Genomic DNA, 16,838 nt, shown 5'->3' on the forward strand with positions numbered 1-16,838 from the left:
AAGATGACCTGTCAGTTTCAATCACACTGGTGAAAACTTTAGGAAACACATGGCTGAACACATTTCACATTGGTCCTGAAAAGGGAACAGGTTCTTAGTGAAACTCAAAAAGTAGAGATGAAAGAAATCTCTGGGCCAGGCAGCATGGCTCACGCCTGTAATCCCAGCACTTTGGGAGGCCGAGGCGGGCGGATCACCTGAGGTCAAGAATTTGAGACCAGCCTGGCCAACAAGGTGAAACCCCGTCGCTACTAAAAACACAAAAATTAACCAGGCTTGGTGGCAGGCCCCTGTAATCCCAGCTACTCAGGAGGCTGAGGCAGGAGAATCACTTGAACCTGGGAGGCGGAGGTTGCAGAGAGCCGAGATTGAGCCATGGCACTCCAGCCTGGGGAACAAGAGGAAGACTTCATCCCCCCGCCCCCGCCAAAAAAAAAGCCGGGCGCAGTGACTCACGCCAGTAATCCCAGCACTTTGGGAGGCTGAGGCAGGCGGATCACGAGGTCAGGAAATCGAGACCAATCTGGCTAACATGGTGAAACCCCCTCTCTACTAAAAATACAAAAAATTAGCCGGGCGTGGTGGCGGGCGCCTGTAATGCCAGCTACTCCAGAGGCTGAGGCAGGAGAATGGCATGAACCCGAGAGGAGGAGCTTGCAGTGGGCCCAGATCGCGCCACTGCACTCCACCCTGGGCAACAAGAGGAAGACTTCATCTCCAAAAAGAAAAAAAAAGCCGGGCGCGGTGGCTGACGCCAGTAATCCCAGCACTTTGGGAGGTCAAGGCGGGCGGATCACGAGGTCAGAAGATAGAGGCCAGCTTGGCTAACACGGTGAAACCCCATCTCTACTGAAAATACAGAAAATTAGCCGGGTTTGGTGGCAGGCACCTATAGTCCCAGCTACTCCGGAGGCTGAGGCAGGAAAATGGCATGAACCCAGGAGGCAGAGCTTGCAGTGAGCCCAGATCGAGCCACTGCACTCCAGCCTGGGTGACAGAGTGAGACTCCGTCTCAAAAAGAAAAAAAGAAAAAAAAAAAGTCTCCAATAGTCATCTCATTTTGCAGATGGGTAATTTGAAGCCCAGAGAGAAAAAGGACTTTCCCTGGGTCACACAGCAATTCTATGGCTGATCTGAGAGGGGAATTCTCACTATTCAAAGTTCAGTGATTTTCTGGCATAACAGACTGAAGAGTAGTCTCATATTTGAACAAACAGCAAATAGATGACTAACTCTAGTCATATCACAGGTGTATAGCCTAACTTTTAAGCTAAGTCATCCATGTGTACACTCATCTGTGTGGCCACAGAAACTAGCAAGAGCCTGTGCCCAAAATTTACCCAAATTTTTATGGCTTCTAATTTCTAGCTCTTCTTCCTTTCAGACCATGGCCAGCCTATCACAAGGCATACGTATCACTTCCCCTTTGACTCCCAAGCTGATACCATCACAGAGAAGCCAGAAACAACCAAAAGATATATGTTTGACGTCAGAGAACTTGGTGTGCCCATAAGATTTAGAGAAGCAGCAGGCAAATCATATTAGATAGTGAGTATTCTTTGAAGCCATGTCAGATCAGAAATCATGACTCTCATCCAGTAAAATTGTGGAAAACAGGACCATTTTAGAATATCTAGGGTTCTGTGTGGGACAGAGTAATAACGGGAAATAAAAGAAGAAGAGCAGGTTAAGTATACCATTCAGGATTCTGACTTGCCATGTCATATTCCTGGTAGCTCAGAAAGTTGTTTCTATAAAAATAAAGAAAGAAAGGCCAGTCAAAGTGGCTCATGCCTGTAACCCCAACATTTTGGGAGGTCAAGGTGGGAGGATGGCTTGAAGCCAAGAGTTTGAGACCAGCCTGGGCAACAAAGTGAGAACCCATCTCTACAAAAAATTTAAAAATAAAAAAATTAGCTGGGTGTTTTGGTGCCTGCCTATGGTCCCAGCTACTCAGAAGGATGAGGCAGGAGGATCCCTTGAGCCCAGGAGTTGGAGACTGCAGTGAGCTATGATCATGCCACTACACTTCAGCTTGGGTGACAGAGTGAGATCTCACCACTACACTTCAGCTCAGGCGACAGAGTGAGACCTTGTCTCTCAAAAAAAAAAAAAAATTTCTGAACAACAAACATAAAATCTGGAATCAAAATAGTAAATCAAACATAAAATCTAGAACCAAAATCTGGTCTGATTGGTGCCATGTGGTTCCTTATCTTTTACTTAATTAGACCTATGGTCTGATCCCAAATAATGACCTTAGGCAAAATGTCTAAATACATAAGCTTTCTTCCTTTACTTTACAATAAGAACAACAATAAAAATCCAAGGTCAAGGCAGGCGGATCACTTGAGATCAGGAGTTCGAGACCAGCCTGGCCAACATGGCAAAACCGCATCTCTGCTAAAAATACAAAAATTAGCCAGGCGTGGTGGCTACTTGGGAGACTGAGGCACGAGAATCACTTGAACCCAGTGTTTCACGCGTCCATGTGAAGAGACCACCAAACAGGCTTTGTGTGAGCAACATGGCTGTTTATTTCACATGGGTGCAGGCGGGCTAAGTCCGAAAAGAGAGTCAGCAAAGGGTGGTGTATTATCATTGGTCCTTACAGCTTTTGGGATAGGCGGTGGAGTTAAGAGCAATGTTTTGGGGCAGGGGGTGGATCTCACAAAGTACATTCTCAAGGGTGGGGAAAATTATAAAGAATCTTCTTAAGGGTGGGGGAGATTACAAAGTACTTTGGTCAGTTAGGGTGGGGCAGAAACAAACCACAATGGTGGAATGTCAGTTAAGGCTATTTTCACTTCTGTGGATCTTCAGTTGCTTCAGGCCATCTGGATGTATACTTGCAGGTCACTGGGGATATGATGGCTTAGCTTGGGCTCAGAGGCCTGACACCCAGGAGGTAGAGGTTGCAGTGAGCCAGGATGACGCCACTGCACTCCAGCCTTGGGTACAGAGTGAGACTCCATTTCAAAAAAAAAAAAAGAATAACATTCAAATAATAAACATAATCATCACTTACTGATCACTACATATATGCCAGACAATATGTTACATATGTCATAGTCCATTTTCTATTGCTTTTAACAGAACATTTGAAACTGGGTACGCTGTGTTGCTGGAGCTGGTCTGAAACTTCTGGGCTCCCAAAATGATGGGATTACAGGCATGAGCCATCATGCCTGGTCTCACCACGTTTCCCAGGCTGGCCTCAAACCCCTGGGCTCAAGCGATCCGCCTGTCTTTGACTCTCATAGTGCTAGAATTACAGGTGTGAGCCACTGCACCTGGCCTCAGCCTCTTTTAATAAAGCCACTAGTCCAGTGATAATCCATTAATCCGTTAACCCCTTAAACCATCAATCCATGAATAATTAATACATTCATGAGGGGAGGGTCCTCACGATCCAATCATCTCTTTTTTTTTTTTTTTTTTGGCAGTTTTTACATTTATTTAAACAGAAAACGTGCACATGAGCTGTCTACTCATTTTCTTCACTGCGCAGCCTGGCGTTGGGGTTGGTGACTCTGATGGCCAGCTGGGCAGCTCTTTCCACGATGGCTTTGCGGTTCTTGGAAGAAACATTGTGAGCAATCTCGGCACAGTAAGATTTGTTGCACATCAGCAGCACTTCCAGCTCCTTGACATTGTGGACCAGGAACTTCCGGAAGCCACTGGGCAGCATGTGCTTTGTTTTTTTGTTGCTCCCATAACCAATGTTGGGCATCAAGATCTGGCCCTTGAATCTTCTATGAACCCTGTTGTCAATGCCTCTGGGTTTCCGCCAGTTACGCTTAATTTTGACATATCGGTCTGACTGGTGCCAGATGAACTTCTTGGTTCTTTTTTTAACGATCTTGGGCTTCACAAGGGGTCTGAGGGCGGCCATGATGCCTTCGAGGAGGAGATGGCTGCCACCTCCGTAGGCAGCGCCGAGGAAGAGAGAAGGGCCCAATCATCTCTTAAAAGCCCCACCTCTCAATACTGAATTCAGACCATGTAAGAATACAAACATTAAGACCTCGATGTTACCTTATTTGCATTTTTCACTCAATCCCCATCTCAAACCCGTGAAATGCAGGCATTATTATTTTCAACAAGAATCAGAGAGACAGCCAGGTACAGTGGCTCACGCCTGTAATCCCAAAACCTTGGGAGGCTGAGGCAGAGGATTGCTTGAAGCCAGCCAGCAGGTCAGGACCAACCTGGGCAGCAAAGTGAGACCCCATCTCTACAGAAAATAAAAAACTTAGTTGGACATGGTAACACATGCCTACAGTCCCAGCTACTCAGCAGGCTGAGACTACAGTGTAGCCACCGCCCTACCCACAGATTGCTGTTTGAGGTTACAGTGAGCTTTGTTCATGCCACTGCACTCCAACCTGGGAAGCAGAGTGAGACTGCATCTTAAAAAAATAAATAAAAAGAAATTTTTTAAGTAATTAGAGAGATGAAGTAATTTGCCCAATTTGTTAACAAGTGATAGGACCAATATTTGAATTGTGTGAATTCTTCTTCACCTTTTAAAATTTTTATTTTATTTTGGAGATGGGTCTCACTATGTCACGCAGCCTGGAGTACAGTTGTTACCAGAAAGGGATCCCCATCGAGATCCCAAGACCAAGAGAAGGGTCTTGGATCTCGTGCAAGAAAGAATTTGGGGAGAGTCCAGAAAGTAAAATGAAAGCATGTTTAAGAAAGAAAAGGAATAAAAAAATGGCTGCTCCATAGGCAGAGCAGCAGCATGGGCTGCTCAGCTGCTTATACTTACTGTTACTTCTTGATTATATGCTAAACAAGGGGTGGGTTATTCACGAGTTTTCCAGGAAAGGGGTGGACAATTCCCGGAACTGAGGGTTCCTCCCCTTTTTAGACCATATAGGGTAACTTCCATGTTGCCATGGCATTTGTAAACTGTCAGGGCGCTGGCGGGAGTGTCTTTTAGCATGCTAATGTATTATAATTAGCATATAACCAGCAGTGAAGACGACCAGAAGTCCCTTTCATTGCTATCTTGATTTTGGTGGGATTTGGCCAGGTTCTTTACTGCCTGCTGTTTTATCAGCAAGATCTTTGTGACCTATATCTTGTGCCAACCTCCTATTCTCATCCTGCAACTAAGAATGCCTTAACCTCCTGGGAATGCAGCCCAGTAGATCCCCGCCTTATTTTATTCAGTCCCTCTTCAAGTTGGAGTCGCGCTCTGATAAATGTCTCTGACACAGTTGATATTCACAAACTCTATCACATACAGCCTCAAATTCCTGGGCCTCCCACCTTAGTCTCCCAAGTAGCTGGGACTGCAGACACACACCACTGCGCCCAGCAAGTTTTTTTTAGTTTTTTAATCATTGTATTTCAAAAAGTAGTTGGGAGGATTAAATTTTAATTTTAATTTTAAAAGTAAGGCACTTTGCAAAGTGTCAGCTCTCAGTATGTACTCAATAAATGGTAGTTTGTGTCCTCTCCTGTCCTTCTTCACATCCTTTGGCTTATCTGCAAGGAGGAGTAAAGCTCTTTGGCAAGCGGGCTTCTTTGACTGGAATGCCCAATCCTCTATTGCCAACCCTCTATCCATCTATTGTAAAAACCACAGAATTCCTGGCCATCTAACTGGGCAACAAAAGTGAAGGCCAAGAGAAAATACCCAATGCCATCTTCTCCCATTCCAGCTGGAGGACTAAGACTCTAGGAGGCAAGGGGAAAGGGTGTCCTGGCTTTACTGTGAGAACTGGAGCATCTAAATTTTCTTCTCTGGGAGTCGGTTTTCCCTTTAGAAGGAGGGAGCTGGGCGGGAGGGCCCCAGGGGAATATGGATCGGTGGCAAAAAGAATGCTCAGCAAGTAATTGAACTCCTCAGATCGTGCCCCATCTTCAATATGAGTGACAATAAAATGAATAATTGCACGTGGTTCACAAGGCCCCTGAATTGAAGTAAATCACAAAAAGTGCTTAGCAGAGTCCCATGGACGTAAAGCGTTCAATAGATGTTACCTCTATGCCTGCTATTGTCATCATTCCGACCCTAACATTCAAGGTGTCTCTATTAAGCAAGAGGATTCCTTTGTGAATGACTTTAATTCGCCAATGTACTCAAGGGTCTATCTAAAGCACGGCTCTAGAGCCCTGATTCTAGCGCTTTCCATGGCCTGACGACCAGCTTTCCTGCCTCAAAGGGAAGTCTGAGAATGGTCAAAGAGCCATGACAATCCCCGCGAAGAGTTCATGCCCTCTTCTCTTTCCGCGACCTGCTGAGGTCTGAGCCCGATTTCCCCAGCCCGCCCATCTCAGTCACCATTGGTCGCCTCCTCGCTGGCGTGACTAAGACCCGGCCCTCTTCTCGCTGGGACCACTCTGAGGCGATCTGCGGAAGCTGAGGGGCCTCGGAGGTGGGGCCGGGATGCATCCTGGGCTTTGTAGTCCACCTGCACAACTACAGCCAGAGAGCGGGGCCTCACGACGTGGAGAACTACAATCCCCAGCAGCCAGGCGGAAGTGGAGTGAGGGGGGCTCGCATCACGTGGGCGTTCGGCCTGGGCGGGCTATTTCTCAGTGCGGCGGCGGCGGCGGCGGCGGCGGCGGCGGCTCCTCCCGGGACCGGGGCCTTTTGTTTGGAGCGGCTGCGGGGAGGCCCCGGAGCGGCGAGGCCGGCGGCCTTCCCCAGCTTGCTCGGTCCCGGTCGCCCCTCGCGGGGGTGGGGGGCCGCCCCCTGGGCCGGGCATCTGCTCAGGCGCCGCCGCCCCGCCCTAGGCCGGCCCCGCCCGGCCTGAGGGGAGGAACCGGCCGGGCCTCGCCGCGAGGCCCAGCCACCTCCGGAGTCGCAGTCTCTGCTCTCAGTGCTCCGGATCGGAGGCCGTCCCTCTCCCCTCGGGCCGACGCCATGAAGATCAAAGATGCCAAGAAACCCTGTAAGATGGGGGCTGGGGTCTGCCGGGTTGGGAGGGCATCCTTGGGCCCCGTCTGAAAGCCCCTTGGCTGGGCGGCCTGCTTCCAAGCCCGTTGCTCCTCGCCGGCGCCTAGTCCGGGATGGGGGCGGAGGGACCATTTCAGCCACGAGTTCGAGGCTTCCGTCCTCCCCATCCCCCCCTATTCATGCATGGTGAATGCCTGCCGCCCCCTAGCCTTTCCTCCCACTTTCTCTTCGAGATCTGGGAGGTGCCAGAGGGAATTTCTGATTCGGATTTTGTCAAACTAGACTAGTCTCCTCTCCCAGCTCCCCCTGAATTCAGGTTGAAAAGAGGCGGTCGCGGCTGTCAGGTTGCGGTCGCGGCTGTCAGGTTGCGCTGGCGGCTTTTAGCACCTGTTTTTAGGGATTTCCGGGCTTCCTGCTGGTGTCCTTGAAATGCCGGTGGGTTCCTGGGAGTTGTCACTGTTGTTACAGTTGGAGCTTTCAAACGTACGTGCATGCAGTCTGCCAGCGTGTAATTGCTTTGGCTTGTTTTTGTTTGGAATATCGACTAGTTCACGTTTGTTTTAGAAAACGCAGATGAACAAAAAAGATAAAGTCACCCGTATTCCCGGCACCCGGAGCGAACCACTGTTAATATTACGGTGAATACCCGTAGAGACCTTTCTATGTATGTACTTAAAAGAAAATTCTTGCTATGCTTTTAGAAAGGTCGACTTTCATTTGCTTCCTTTTATGTTTAGTCTTTTAAAAACCTTTTATTCCAGTAATTGACTTATTTAATCACTCAGCCATTGTGATTGTCACTCTTAAGTATTGCCTCCCAGAAGGACTAGGAATGTGGGGATTCATGCTCATCGTGTTGATGCTTTTGCTGTTTTTACAGTGTTCCATGTGATCTCTTAACTGTTAAGAAATCCTCAACTATAAAACAGGGCGGTGACACCTTCCCTGCCCGTCCATCAGGGTTCCTGTAAAACTCACCTGAGAGGCAACAAGCCAAAACACTGTGAAAACTTACAAATGCCTATTTAACTGTAAGGTAATTTGGTCTTAACTTTACAGGTGAGGAAATTGAACTTAGCCCCAGAGTAACTTTTCCAAGGATATACCCAGCCATGTGCTATGAGGTTCATAACTCTAAATGGACTGACTCATAATACAGCGTTCTTTCTCCTGCACCCATAGGGCATTGTCTAAGTACTTTATCTGGTAGTTTCATCTGTTAATTAAAATTTTTAAAATTTTTTTTATGATAACAATAGATCGTGTCATAGTTGTTCAAGAAGTCTATAAAATAGTGATAATATAGAGAGACTTCGAATTTACGTTTGCTGAGTTAAACTAATGCATCTTGAACAGGTGCAGTAATTAGAACACTTGGACATTTTCCCTCATGCATACGTTTTCTCTGCTTCTCTTAGAATTTCCATTTGATGAACAGTGTATGACCAACTCAAATTCTGACTCTTCTGGTGGTGATTATTTTCTTTTGTCATGATAGTGATTTGATTACTTATATTTGAACAAACTAATAATCAGGTATAAGTACCACCCCCTTCAAAGGTGTTTTAGAAAAGATTATAAAGATTATTATGAGAAGTTCATAAAATAGGGCCAGTCATGGTGGCTCACACCTGAAATCCCAGCACTTGGGGAGGCCGAGGCAGAGGAATCGCTGGGGGCTAGAAGTTCGACACCAACCTGGGCACTGTAGCGAGACTTCATCTCCACAAAAAATATATATTATAAAAGATTAGCTGGGCATGGTGGCACATGCCTGTAGTCCCAGCTAAAGTCTTAAAAATACATATTAGGTTGAGAAATAAGAGAATACCCCCTTTTTTTCTCAAATAAGTTGATTATTACAACATTGTGTTACGTTGTGAGACCACTAATCTTAAAATTTAATCATGGTGAAAATCTGGTCAGTTACCATGATGTAGAAGCCTAACATTTTTATATGCAAAAGGTGACTTTCCTGTCTATTGTTTGTCGTTTAAAAGTAAGGAACATCACGTTTGTGTGTGGGAAAGGTGTTTCAACCATGAACTGTCCCGGATAATAAAAAATAAGGCCGGGCACGGTGGCTTAGGCCTGTAATCACAGCACTTTGGGAGGCCGAGGTGGGTGCATCACGAGGTCAGGAGTTCAAGACCAGCCTGACCAACATGGGGTTTCTTTTTTTTTTTTTTTTTTGTTTGAGACGGAGTCTGGCTCTTTTGCCCAGGCTGGAGTGCAGTGGCGTGATCTCGGCTCACTGCAAGCCCCGCCTCCCGGGTTCACGCCATTCTCCTGCCTCAGCCTCCCGAGTAGCTGGGAGTACAGGCGCCTGCCACCTTGCCCGGCTAATTTTTTTTTGTATTTTTAGTAGAGACGGGGTTTCACCGTGTTAGCCAGGATGGTCTCGATCTCCTGAACTCGTGATTCGCCCGTCTCGGCCTCCCAAAGTGCTGGGATTACAGGCTTGAGCCACCGCGCCCGGCCTCAACTGAAACCCCATCTCTACTGAAAATAGAAACATTAGCCGGGCTTGGTGGCATGCGCCTGTAGTCCCAGCTATTTGGGAGGCTGAGGCAGGAGAATTGCTGGAACCCAGGAGGCAGAGATTGCAGTGAGCGGAGATCATGCCATTGCACTCCAGCCTGGGCGACAGAATGAGGCTCCATCTCAAAAAATAATAATAATAATAATATTTTAACTTTAAATCACTCAGGTTAACAAAAGATATACTTGTTTTGTTTTTGAATACCTGTATGGGTTTTTTTGGCATAATTATAACATTTATTGATCACATAGTGTGTGTATGGCATTTTCTTTATATGCATTGCATCATTTAACTGCATACTAGAAGAAGCTGTATATTATATTGGCTAAACAAGTGACCTTGGCTTCGCATGTGTTCTTACATTATTCACCTAAGTGTTTGAAAATATTGCTTCTAAATACATTACCAATATCTTAACAGGTTATATACCGAATGCACATATTAACCAGAAAATTTAAAAAGGAATTGATTTTATCCTCTAAATTGTGTAACTGGAAGATTAGCATTTGAAATTATGTGTTAATTCAACCCCAGGCGAAGGAAGGAGAAAGTCAATCCTGTGTTACTCTCTTCCCTGCCTGACATGATTTCTTAGGGTACAGGTTTTTAAGATTGTGTTTGGATTACCTGTATAGCACGTAACTGGATTAACAAAGTGATAGTAAAAGGTGATACATATATTTAAGTGTGATGTAATGTAGGTTTTGAGTTTGTTCTTTATTACCCCAAGTAGTAAGGTACTTGAAGTTTTTGTCAAGACCAGAGAAAATGGTATAGCATGTATTTGTAGTTTGTGTCTGTGTCATTTGATTGGCCTGTTTGTAAACTCAGTTGTAATATAAGAGTCATCACTCCCAGTAGATAGTTGGGGTAGTAGTTTCTAATATAGCTCCCCTTATAAATAACTAATTTACTAAAGAAAAAAAACACCTGAAGCTATCCTAAGGAATCATAATCCTGAAGGTGTGAAGGTGATTATTTTCTTAGTCTATTTCATAACAAAAACCATTTTTGTTTGGAATGATTATTGAGAATAGTGAAATGTCTTATCCAAGAAGTTGAAGTGTTATCTAGAATATACCAGCGTACATGCTCACTTTAGAATTTTGTTCTTTAAAATACCCTATGTTTTGAGCATTCTTCACGTTGGTTTCCCTTTATGCCTAAAGAACAATTAAGTCCTGATTTAGTTTAGTGTCTCTCCACACCCCCATTTTTGTTTATTTTTTTTGAGACGAGGTCTCACTCTGTCATCCAGGCTGGAGTGCAGTGAGTGCAGTGGCGCAATCTCAGCTCACTGCAACCTTGGCATCCCAGGCTCAAGCAATCATCCTCCCCCCTCAGCCTCCCCAGTAGCTAGAACTACAGGTGCTTGCCACCATGCCCAGCTAATTTTTTTGTGTTTTTGGCAGAGATAGGGTTTTGCCATGTTGCCCTTACCAGGCTGGTCTTGAACTCCTGAGCTCAAGCGACCCTCCTGCTGGGATTGCAGGCATGAGCCACGTTCCTGGCCAGGATCCCTTTAGTCTGAAATCTGCATGGTACCAGTAGCAATTAAATAGTTCTTTCAGTGATTGTTCCCTGTTTCCTTAGCAAACACTTAGTAGGATACCAAGTTTATCACACCTTGTTAGAAATTAACAGTCTGCTCTTGTGGCTAGATAGCTTCTGCTGTTCAGTATTTTAAAAGGTGATTGGACAACATTTCTCCTTTTGTATATATAATGCGTCTAGTAAGAAGTAGCACTTCATCCTTGTAGTAGTTTGAGATATTTTTGCTACATATGGGGAACTAATGTCAACTCTCATGAGACCACTTGAGACATAGAATAAGAGCTATTATTTTGTTAAAGGCAGAATAAACAGATCATGAGAGATTCTAATAATTTTCACTGTCTGGGACTGTATATTGGCCACCATCAAAGTGCTTACATTTGTGTAATGTGTGCTTTGTTTTGCTTTTTAAATGTGTGTTTTGGTTCTTTTTTTTTTCCACCTTAGCAAGGAATGTTTTATTCTGGGGAAAAAAAAAAAAAAAAAATATATATATATATATATATATATATGTTTAGGTTATATGCTGTAAGTAGGCTGCTTATGCACTGGTGACCTACTTTTCAAGGGTCTCTTGGCCAGAAGCAACAAAGCTATAAATATGTAGATACTTGCTTGATTTCTTAGAAAACTGATATTTTTCTTCTTTTTGTGAGATGGAGTCTCGCTTTTGTCGCCCAGGCTGGAATGCAGTGGTGTGATCTCGGCTCACTGCAACCTCCACCTCCCGGGTTCAAGTGATTCTCCTGCCTCAGCCTCCCAAGTAGCTGGGATTACAGGCACATGCCACCATGCCTGGCTAATTTTTGTATTTTTTAGTAGAGACGAGGTTTTGCCATGTTGGCCAGGCTGGTCTCAAACTCCCGACCTCAAGTGATCCGCCCACCTCGGCCTCCCATAGTGTTAGGATTACAGGTGTGAGCTACCACGCCCGGCCGGGAAACTGGTGTTTTTCTTACCTGATGGAACTATTAGGTAGACCTGTGGTTGTATTTGATATCTGTGTATTTTCTCATATTTTCATTGCAAATAAGTAAAATTTGAGCTTCATGCCCTACCCTTATTTTGGTGACAATATATCAATCATAAGTATTTTGTAGAAATACTGGAAAATATATGTTGGTAATTAGACCACTTACTAAATGATAGGAATGTATCATAATTGAGAATTCGTGTCTCTTCTGTTCGTGCTGCCTTCTTTGTGCCTTTTTTTTTTTTTTTTTTTTTTTTTGCCTTGCTGAGGTTCTGCATCTCGTGCTTTTTAATGGTGATTATTTTTCTGGCATAAAGAAATTACTTTCTGAAGTCTGTTGAAAGGATTTCAGTGTAAAAGGTGGCCATTACCAGCCACCAGCTTTTCTTTTTTCTTAATTGAAGTTACAGCAGGGCTGAGTTCTCTTTCAGTCCCTACTTTGTTGATTTAAGGAGAAAATTGTCATAACTGATATATGCTAGAAATAATAGAAGGAGCCTGCAATTTTCTGGTTTGCATATTATGGTTACTATGAAGTCATCATCTGCAGGATAGCTTCTCTAGTTTACCTTTCTTTAAAAACAGCACTTAAGGAATGAACACATTTGTAGTAGACTATATGCGAAATGAGTCTTGGGCTTTTTGCATTGTTAACTTTTTAAAAAACCTACCTCTTCTGGCAGTAGCTTAAGATAATAGTGTCGTTTTTCCAATTTAATTTACAATATTTTATAAAACATTGTGTTTCTCTAGTCTAATACAGTAATAAGTGGGTCACAAGTTTGAAATTTAATAATTTGTTTATGAGTTCGTAGTTATGCCTTGTGTACACGTTTTATAGTATTCTGAAGTATTTAATATAGTTTAAAAACACATGAGGGCCAGGTTCATGCCTGTAATCCCAGCACTTTGGGAGGCCAAGGTGGGCGGATCACAAGGTCAGGAGATCGAGACCATCCTGGCTAACACAGTGAAACCTCATCTCCACTAAAAAATACAAAAAATTAGCCGGGCATGGTGGCAGGCGCCTCTAGTCCCAGCTACTCAGGAGACTGAGGCAGGAGAATGGCATGAACCCAGGAGGCGGAGGTTGCAGTGAGCCAGATCACGCCCCTGCACTCCAGCCTGGGTGACAGAGCAAGACTCTGTCTCAAAAAAAACAAAAAGCAAAAACCACACATGAGAGATTTAACATATGTAATAAGATAAAATATAGCTTTGTTTAGGAAGTTTTACTTTTTGTTTAAAGTTTTTTTTTTCTTTTCAGTACATCATAATGTTCAGTGAAGTTTTCTTTTGGTTGTTTTCATGCAAAAAAACATGCCTGAAAACCCTTTTAAAGCAGCAGTGGAAGGATTTTGTTTTTCATCATTTAATGATTTATTATACCTAGATAGCCATTTTCTTTCTTTGTGAAAATGTCAGTAAACATGAACATTTTCACGTACTTCAGACTTTAAAAAGAGGATTTCAGTCACTTATGAATGAGCCTTTTTACTGCCAGCTCTGTGTGTGTGTGTGTGTGTGTGTGTAAAATACAGATTTATTATCCCTCATCTGAAATGCCTGAGACCTGAAGTGTTTAGTGTTTCAGATTTCAGTTACGTTTGGGTTTTGGAATGTTTGCGTTATACTTACAGATTGAGCATCTGTAATCTGAAATTTGAAATGTTCTGTTGAGCATTTCCTTGGAAGCCTTATGTCAGTGCTCAAAAGGTTTCAGATTTTTGATTTCAGATTTTTGGATTAAGGATATTCAACCTTTACAGATATTTTGTCACTTTTTATGTGTTTGTCTTTAATGCTTCACTGTATGTGTTACTGAGTAGCCAAAGTATGTATTTTGGAATTGATTGTTGATATACCTTTGGATTGAGAATCTTTGGCACCTATTCATAGATTCAGAAAAGCAGATAATTTATTTCTCTAATGTTTAGTCTATAAACTTGAACTCTTTTCCTGGATGTTAAAGTTCCTTTGAAACTTAATTCATGGTTTTGTATAATAATTCAAAGTTCTTTGTGTAAGTGTTAATTGAGATTTTTGCTTTTGAGAATGACAGTATTCAGATATTTATAAACCTGGGAGCAGAGACTTTTGGCTGAAAGTAAAAGTGGCATGAACTTTAAACTTGGTGATGTATTAGCTTTGTAGTTTGCTCCCTGAGTAACATTTTTATATTTGCATGTCTGTTTTAACAACCTATGTTTATTTGACACAAAGCACAGAAAGAAAACCTGCAGATATTTTCTAAAAATATATTTTGAATTTTGAAAAATAAAGGTTTTTAGCTTAATCTCACCTTGTATAAATTTTTTTATCCTAGAATGTACTTGATATGGCAATAGTGATTTCCACCCCTGCCCCACAAACTCTAGTTCTAGAGTCCACCGTCAGTCAAATAGGAGAATTCATTTTGGCTATTTAATATCAGAAGGATGCCTTTGTTTTATCTAATGCCCGTTGAAAAGTGTCCTCATAACATGTTGTTTAAACAGACTGGGACTTTTTTTTTTTTTTGAGATGGAGTCTTGTTCTGTCGCCCAGGCTAGAGTACAGTGGCGCAATCTCGGCTCACTGCAACGCCTGCCTGCCCGGTTCAAACGATTCTCCTGCCTCAGCCACCTAAGTAGCTGGAATTACAGGCGTGCACCACCAGCCTAGCCAATTTTTGTATTTTTAGTAGAGACAGGGTTTTACCATGTTGGCCAGGCTGGTCTCAAACTCCTGAACTCGAGTGATCCACCCACCTTGGCCTCCCAAAGTGCTGTGATTACAGGCGTGAGCCCCACGGCCGGCCAGATTGGGATATTTCTGAAGGAATCTCTGGTTTATGGGATAAAGAGACCTGCTCCTATTGTTTTATTTCAGTGTGTTTGTCTAAGCAAACACCTGTATGAATTTACCCTGTGTTAGTATCGCTGCTACCATTCATTTCAAGCATGTGTTACTTAAGATGGCCTTCGTTAGCCGGGCATGGTGGCTCACGCCTGTAATCCCAGCACTGTGGGACACCAAGGTCAGGAGATCAACCCCTTCTAGCCTCACAAGCCCGTTCTATTCTATCGTCATTTCATAACCTCTTCCTTGTAGGTTACAAGTCGCTAGCCCGACTCTTAGAAGCTCTCATTTCCTTTCCATTGTGGAAATCTATCCTTAAGGAAATCACTTCTCAGTGTTCCTTCTGCTATTCTACTATTCCTCAGCGATTGTTCAGGCCCCCTTCCTTCCTTACACATCAAACTCGGGGATTTATCCCTGCCCAGGATTGGCAAATTGACTTTACTCATATGCCTCGAGTCAGGAAACTAAAGTACCTCTTGGTCTGGGTAGACACTTTCACTGGATGGGTAGAGGCCTTTCCCACAGGCTCTGAGAAGGCCACCGCGGTCATTTCTTCCCTTTTGTCAGGCATAATTCCTCGGTTTGACCTTTCAACCTCTATACAGTCTGATAATGGACCGGCCTTTATTAGTCAAATCACCCAAGAAGTTTCTCAGGCTCTTGGTATTCAATGTAGCCTTCATACCCCTTACCATCCTCAATCTTCAGGAAAGGTAGAATGGACTAATGGTCTTTTAAAAACACTCCTCACCAAGCTCAGCCTCCAACTTAAAAAGGAGGACCCTGTGAAGGATAGAGCCCAGAAACTTGCCAACCAAGCAAGTCATTACGCTGAACCCCCTTGGGCACTCTCTAATTGGATGTCCTGGGTCCTCCCAAATCTTAGTCCTTTAATATCTGTTTTTCTCCTTGTCTTATTCGGACCTTGTGTCTTATGTTTAGTTTCTCAATTCATCCGAAACTGTATCCAGGCCATCACCAACCATTCTATAGGACAAATGCTCCTTCTAACAACCCCATAATATCACCCCTTACCACAAAATCTTTCTTCAGTTGAATCTCTCCCACTGTAGGTTCTCACGCCACTCCTAATCCTGCTCGAAGCAGCCCTGAGAAACAGCGCCCATTATCTCTCCATACCACCCCCAAAATTTTTCGCCGCTCCAAAACTTCACTATTTTGTTTTGCTTTTCTTATTAATATAAGAGGACAGGACTATCAGGCCTCTGAGCCCAAGCTAAGCCATCATATCCCCTGTGACGTGCACATCCAGATGGCCTGAAGCAACTGAAGATCCACAAAAGAAGTGAAAGTAGCCTTAACTGATGACATTCCACCATTGTGATTTGTTTCTGCCCCACCCTAACTGATCAACGTAGTTTGTAATCTCCCCTACCCCTAAGAAGGTTATTTGTGATTCTCCCCACCCTTGAGAATGTACTTTGTGAGATCCACCTCCTGCCCGCAGAACATTGCTCCTAACTCCATGGCCTATCCCAAAACCTATAAGAACTAATGATAATCCCACCACCCTTTGCTGACTCTTTGGACTCAGCCCTCCTGCACCCAGGTGAAATAAACAGCCATGTTGCTGTCTCTGTCACACAACACACACAAAATAAGGTGAGGAGATCAAGACCATCCTAGCTAACATGGTGAAACCCCTTCTCTACTAAAAAAAAAAATTAGTTGAGTGTGGCAGTGCACGCCTGTAGTCCCAGCTACTTGGGAGGCTGAGGCGGGAGAATTGCATGAATCCAGGAGGTGGAGGCTGCAGTGAGCTGAGATCATGCCACTGCACTCCAGTCTGGGCGACAGAGCAAGACTCCATCTCAAAAAAAAAAAAAAAAAGACCGCCTTTCTTGCTAGTCACTAGACAAAACTGAGAAAATTTAGTCACTTTCTTCTGCTTATGTTGCTTAGTTATTTATACCTGTTTATAGGTGACATGATGAAAGTATTGTGTTTGGGCTCAACTTCCCCTGGCTTCCCAAATTACGGTCCAA

General features: G+C 43.8%; 2 protein-coding genes across 8 annotated transcripts in view; one reads left to right on the top strand and one right to left on the bottom strand.

Annotated features, from left to right (window-relative positions):
- Nucleotides 1-3,486: 3,486 nt before the first annotated feature.
- Nucleotides 3,487-3,947, bottom strand: LOC105480837 (large ribosomal subunit protein eL32-like). Its single transcript, XM_071097879.1, has one exon. The coding sequence runs from the start codon at nucleotides 3,893-3,895 to the stop codon at nucleotides 3,488-3,490; it is 408 nt and encodes a 135-aa protein (XP_070953980.1). The 5' UTR covers nucleotides 3,896-3,947; the 3' UTR covers nucleotide 3,487.
- Nucleotides 3,948-6,647: 2,700 nt separating this feature from the next.
- LOC105480834 (pantothenate kinase 3) overlaps nucleotides 6,648-16,838 on the top strand; it is a 76,096-nt gene continuing 65,905 nt past the window's right edge. For all 7 annotated transcript variants that reach the window (XR_011624477.1, XR_986618.2, XR_986617.3 and 4 more), the window contains exon 1: nucleotides 6,648-6,914. Coding sequence is in view for 1 of the 7 variants with exons in the window: in XM_011740013.2 (XP_011738315.2) it covers nucleotides 6,887-6,914 (28 nt within the window). In the remaining 6 variants the exon portion in view is untranslated. The remainder of the gene's footprint in view (nucleotides 6,915-16,838) is intronic.

This window comes from Macaca nemestrina, chromosome 6, assembly GCF_043159975.1.
Source record: "Macaca nemestrina isolate mMacNem1 chromosome 6, mMacNem.hap1, whole genome shotgun sequence".
In the NCBI taxonomy this organism is placed as follows: Eukaryota; Metazoa; Chordata; class Mammalia; order Primates; family Cercopithecidae; genus Macaca; species Macaca nemestrina.

Bases quoted from the DNA above. Each gene is read 5' to 3' on its own strand.
- LOC105480837 (XM_071097879.1), bottom strand. From the start codon at position 3,895: ATGGCCGCCCTCAGACCCCTTGTGAAGCCCAAGATCGTTAAAAAAAGA.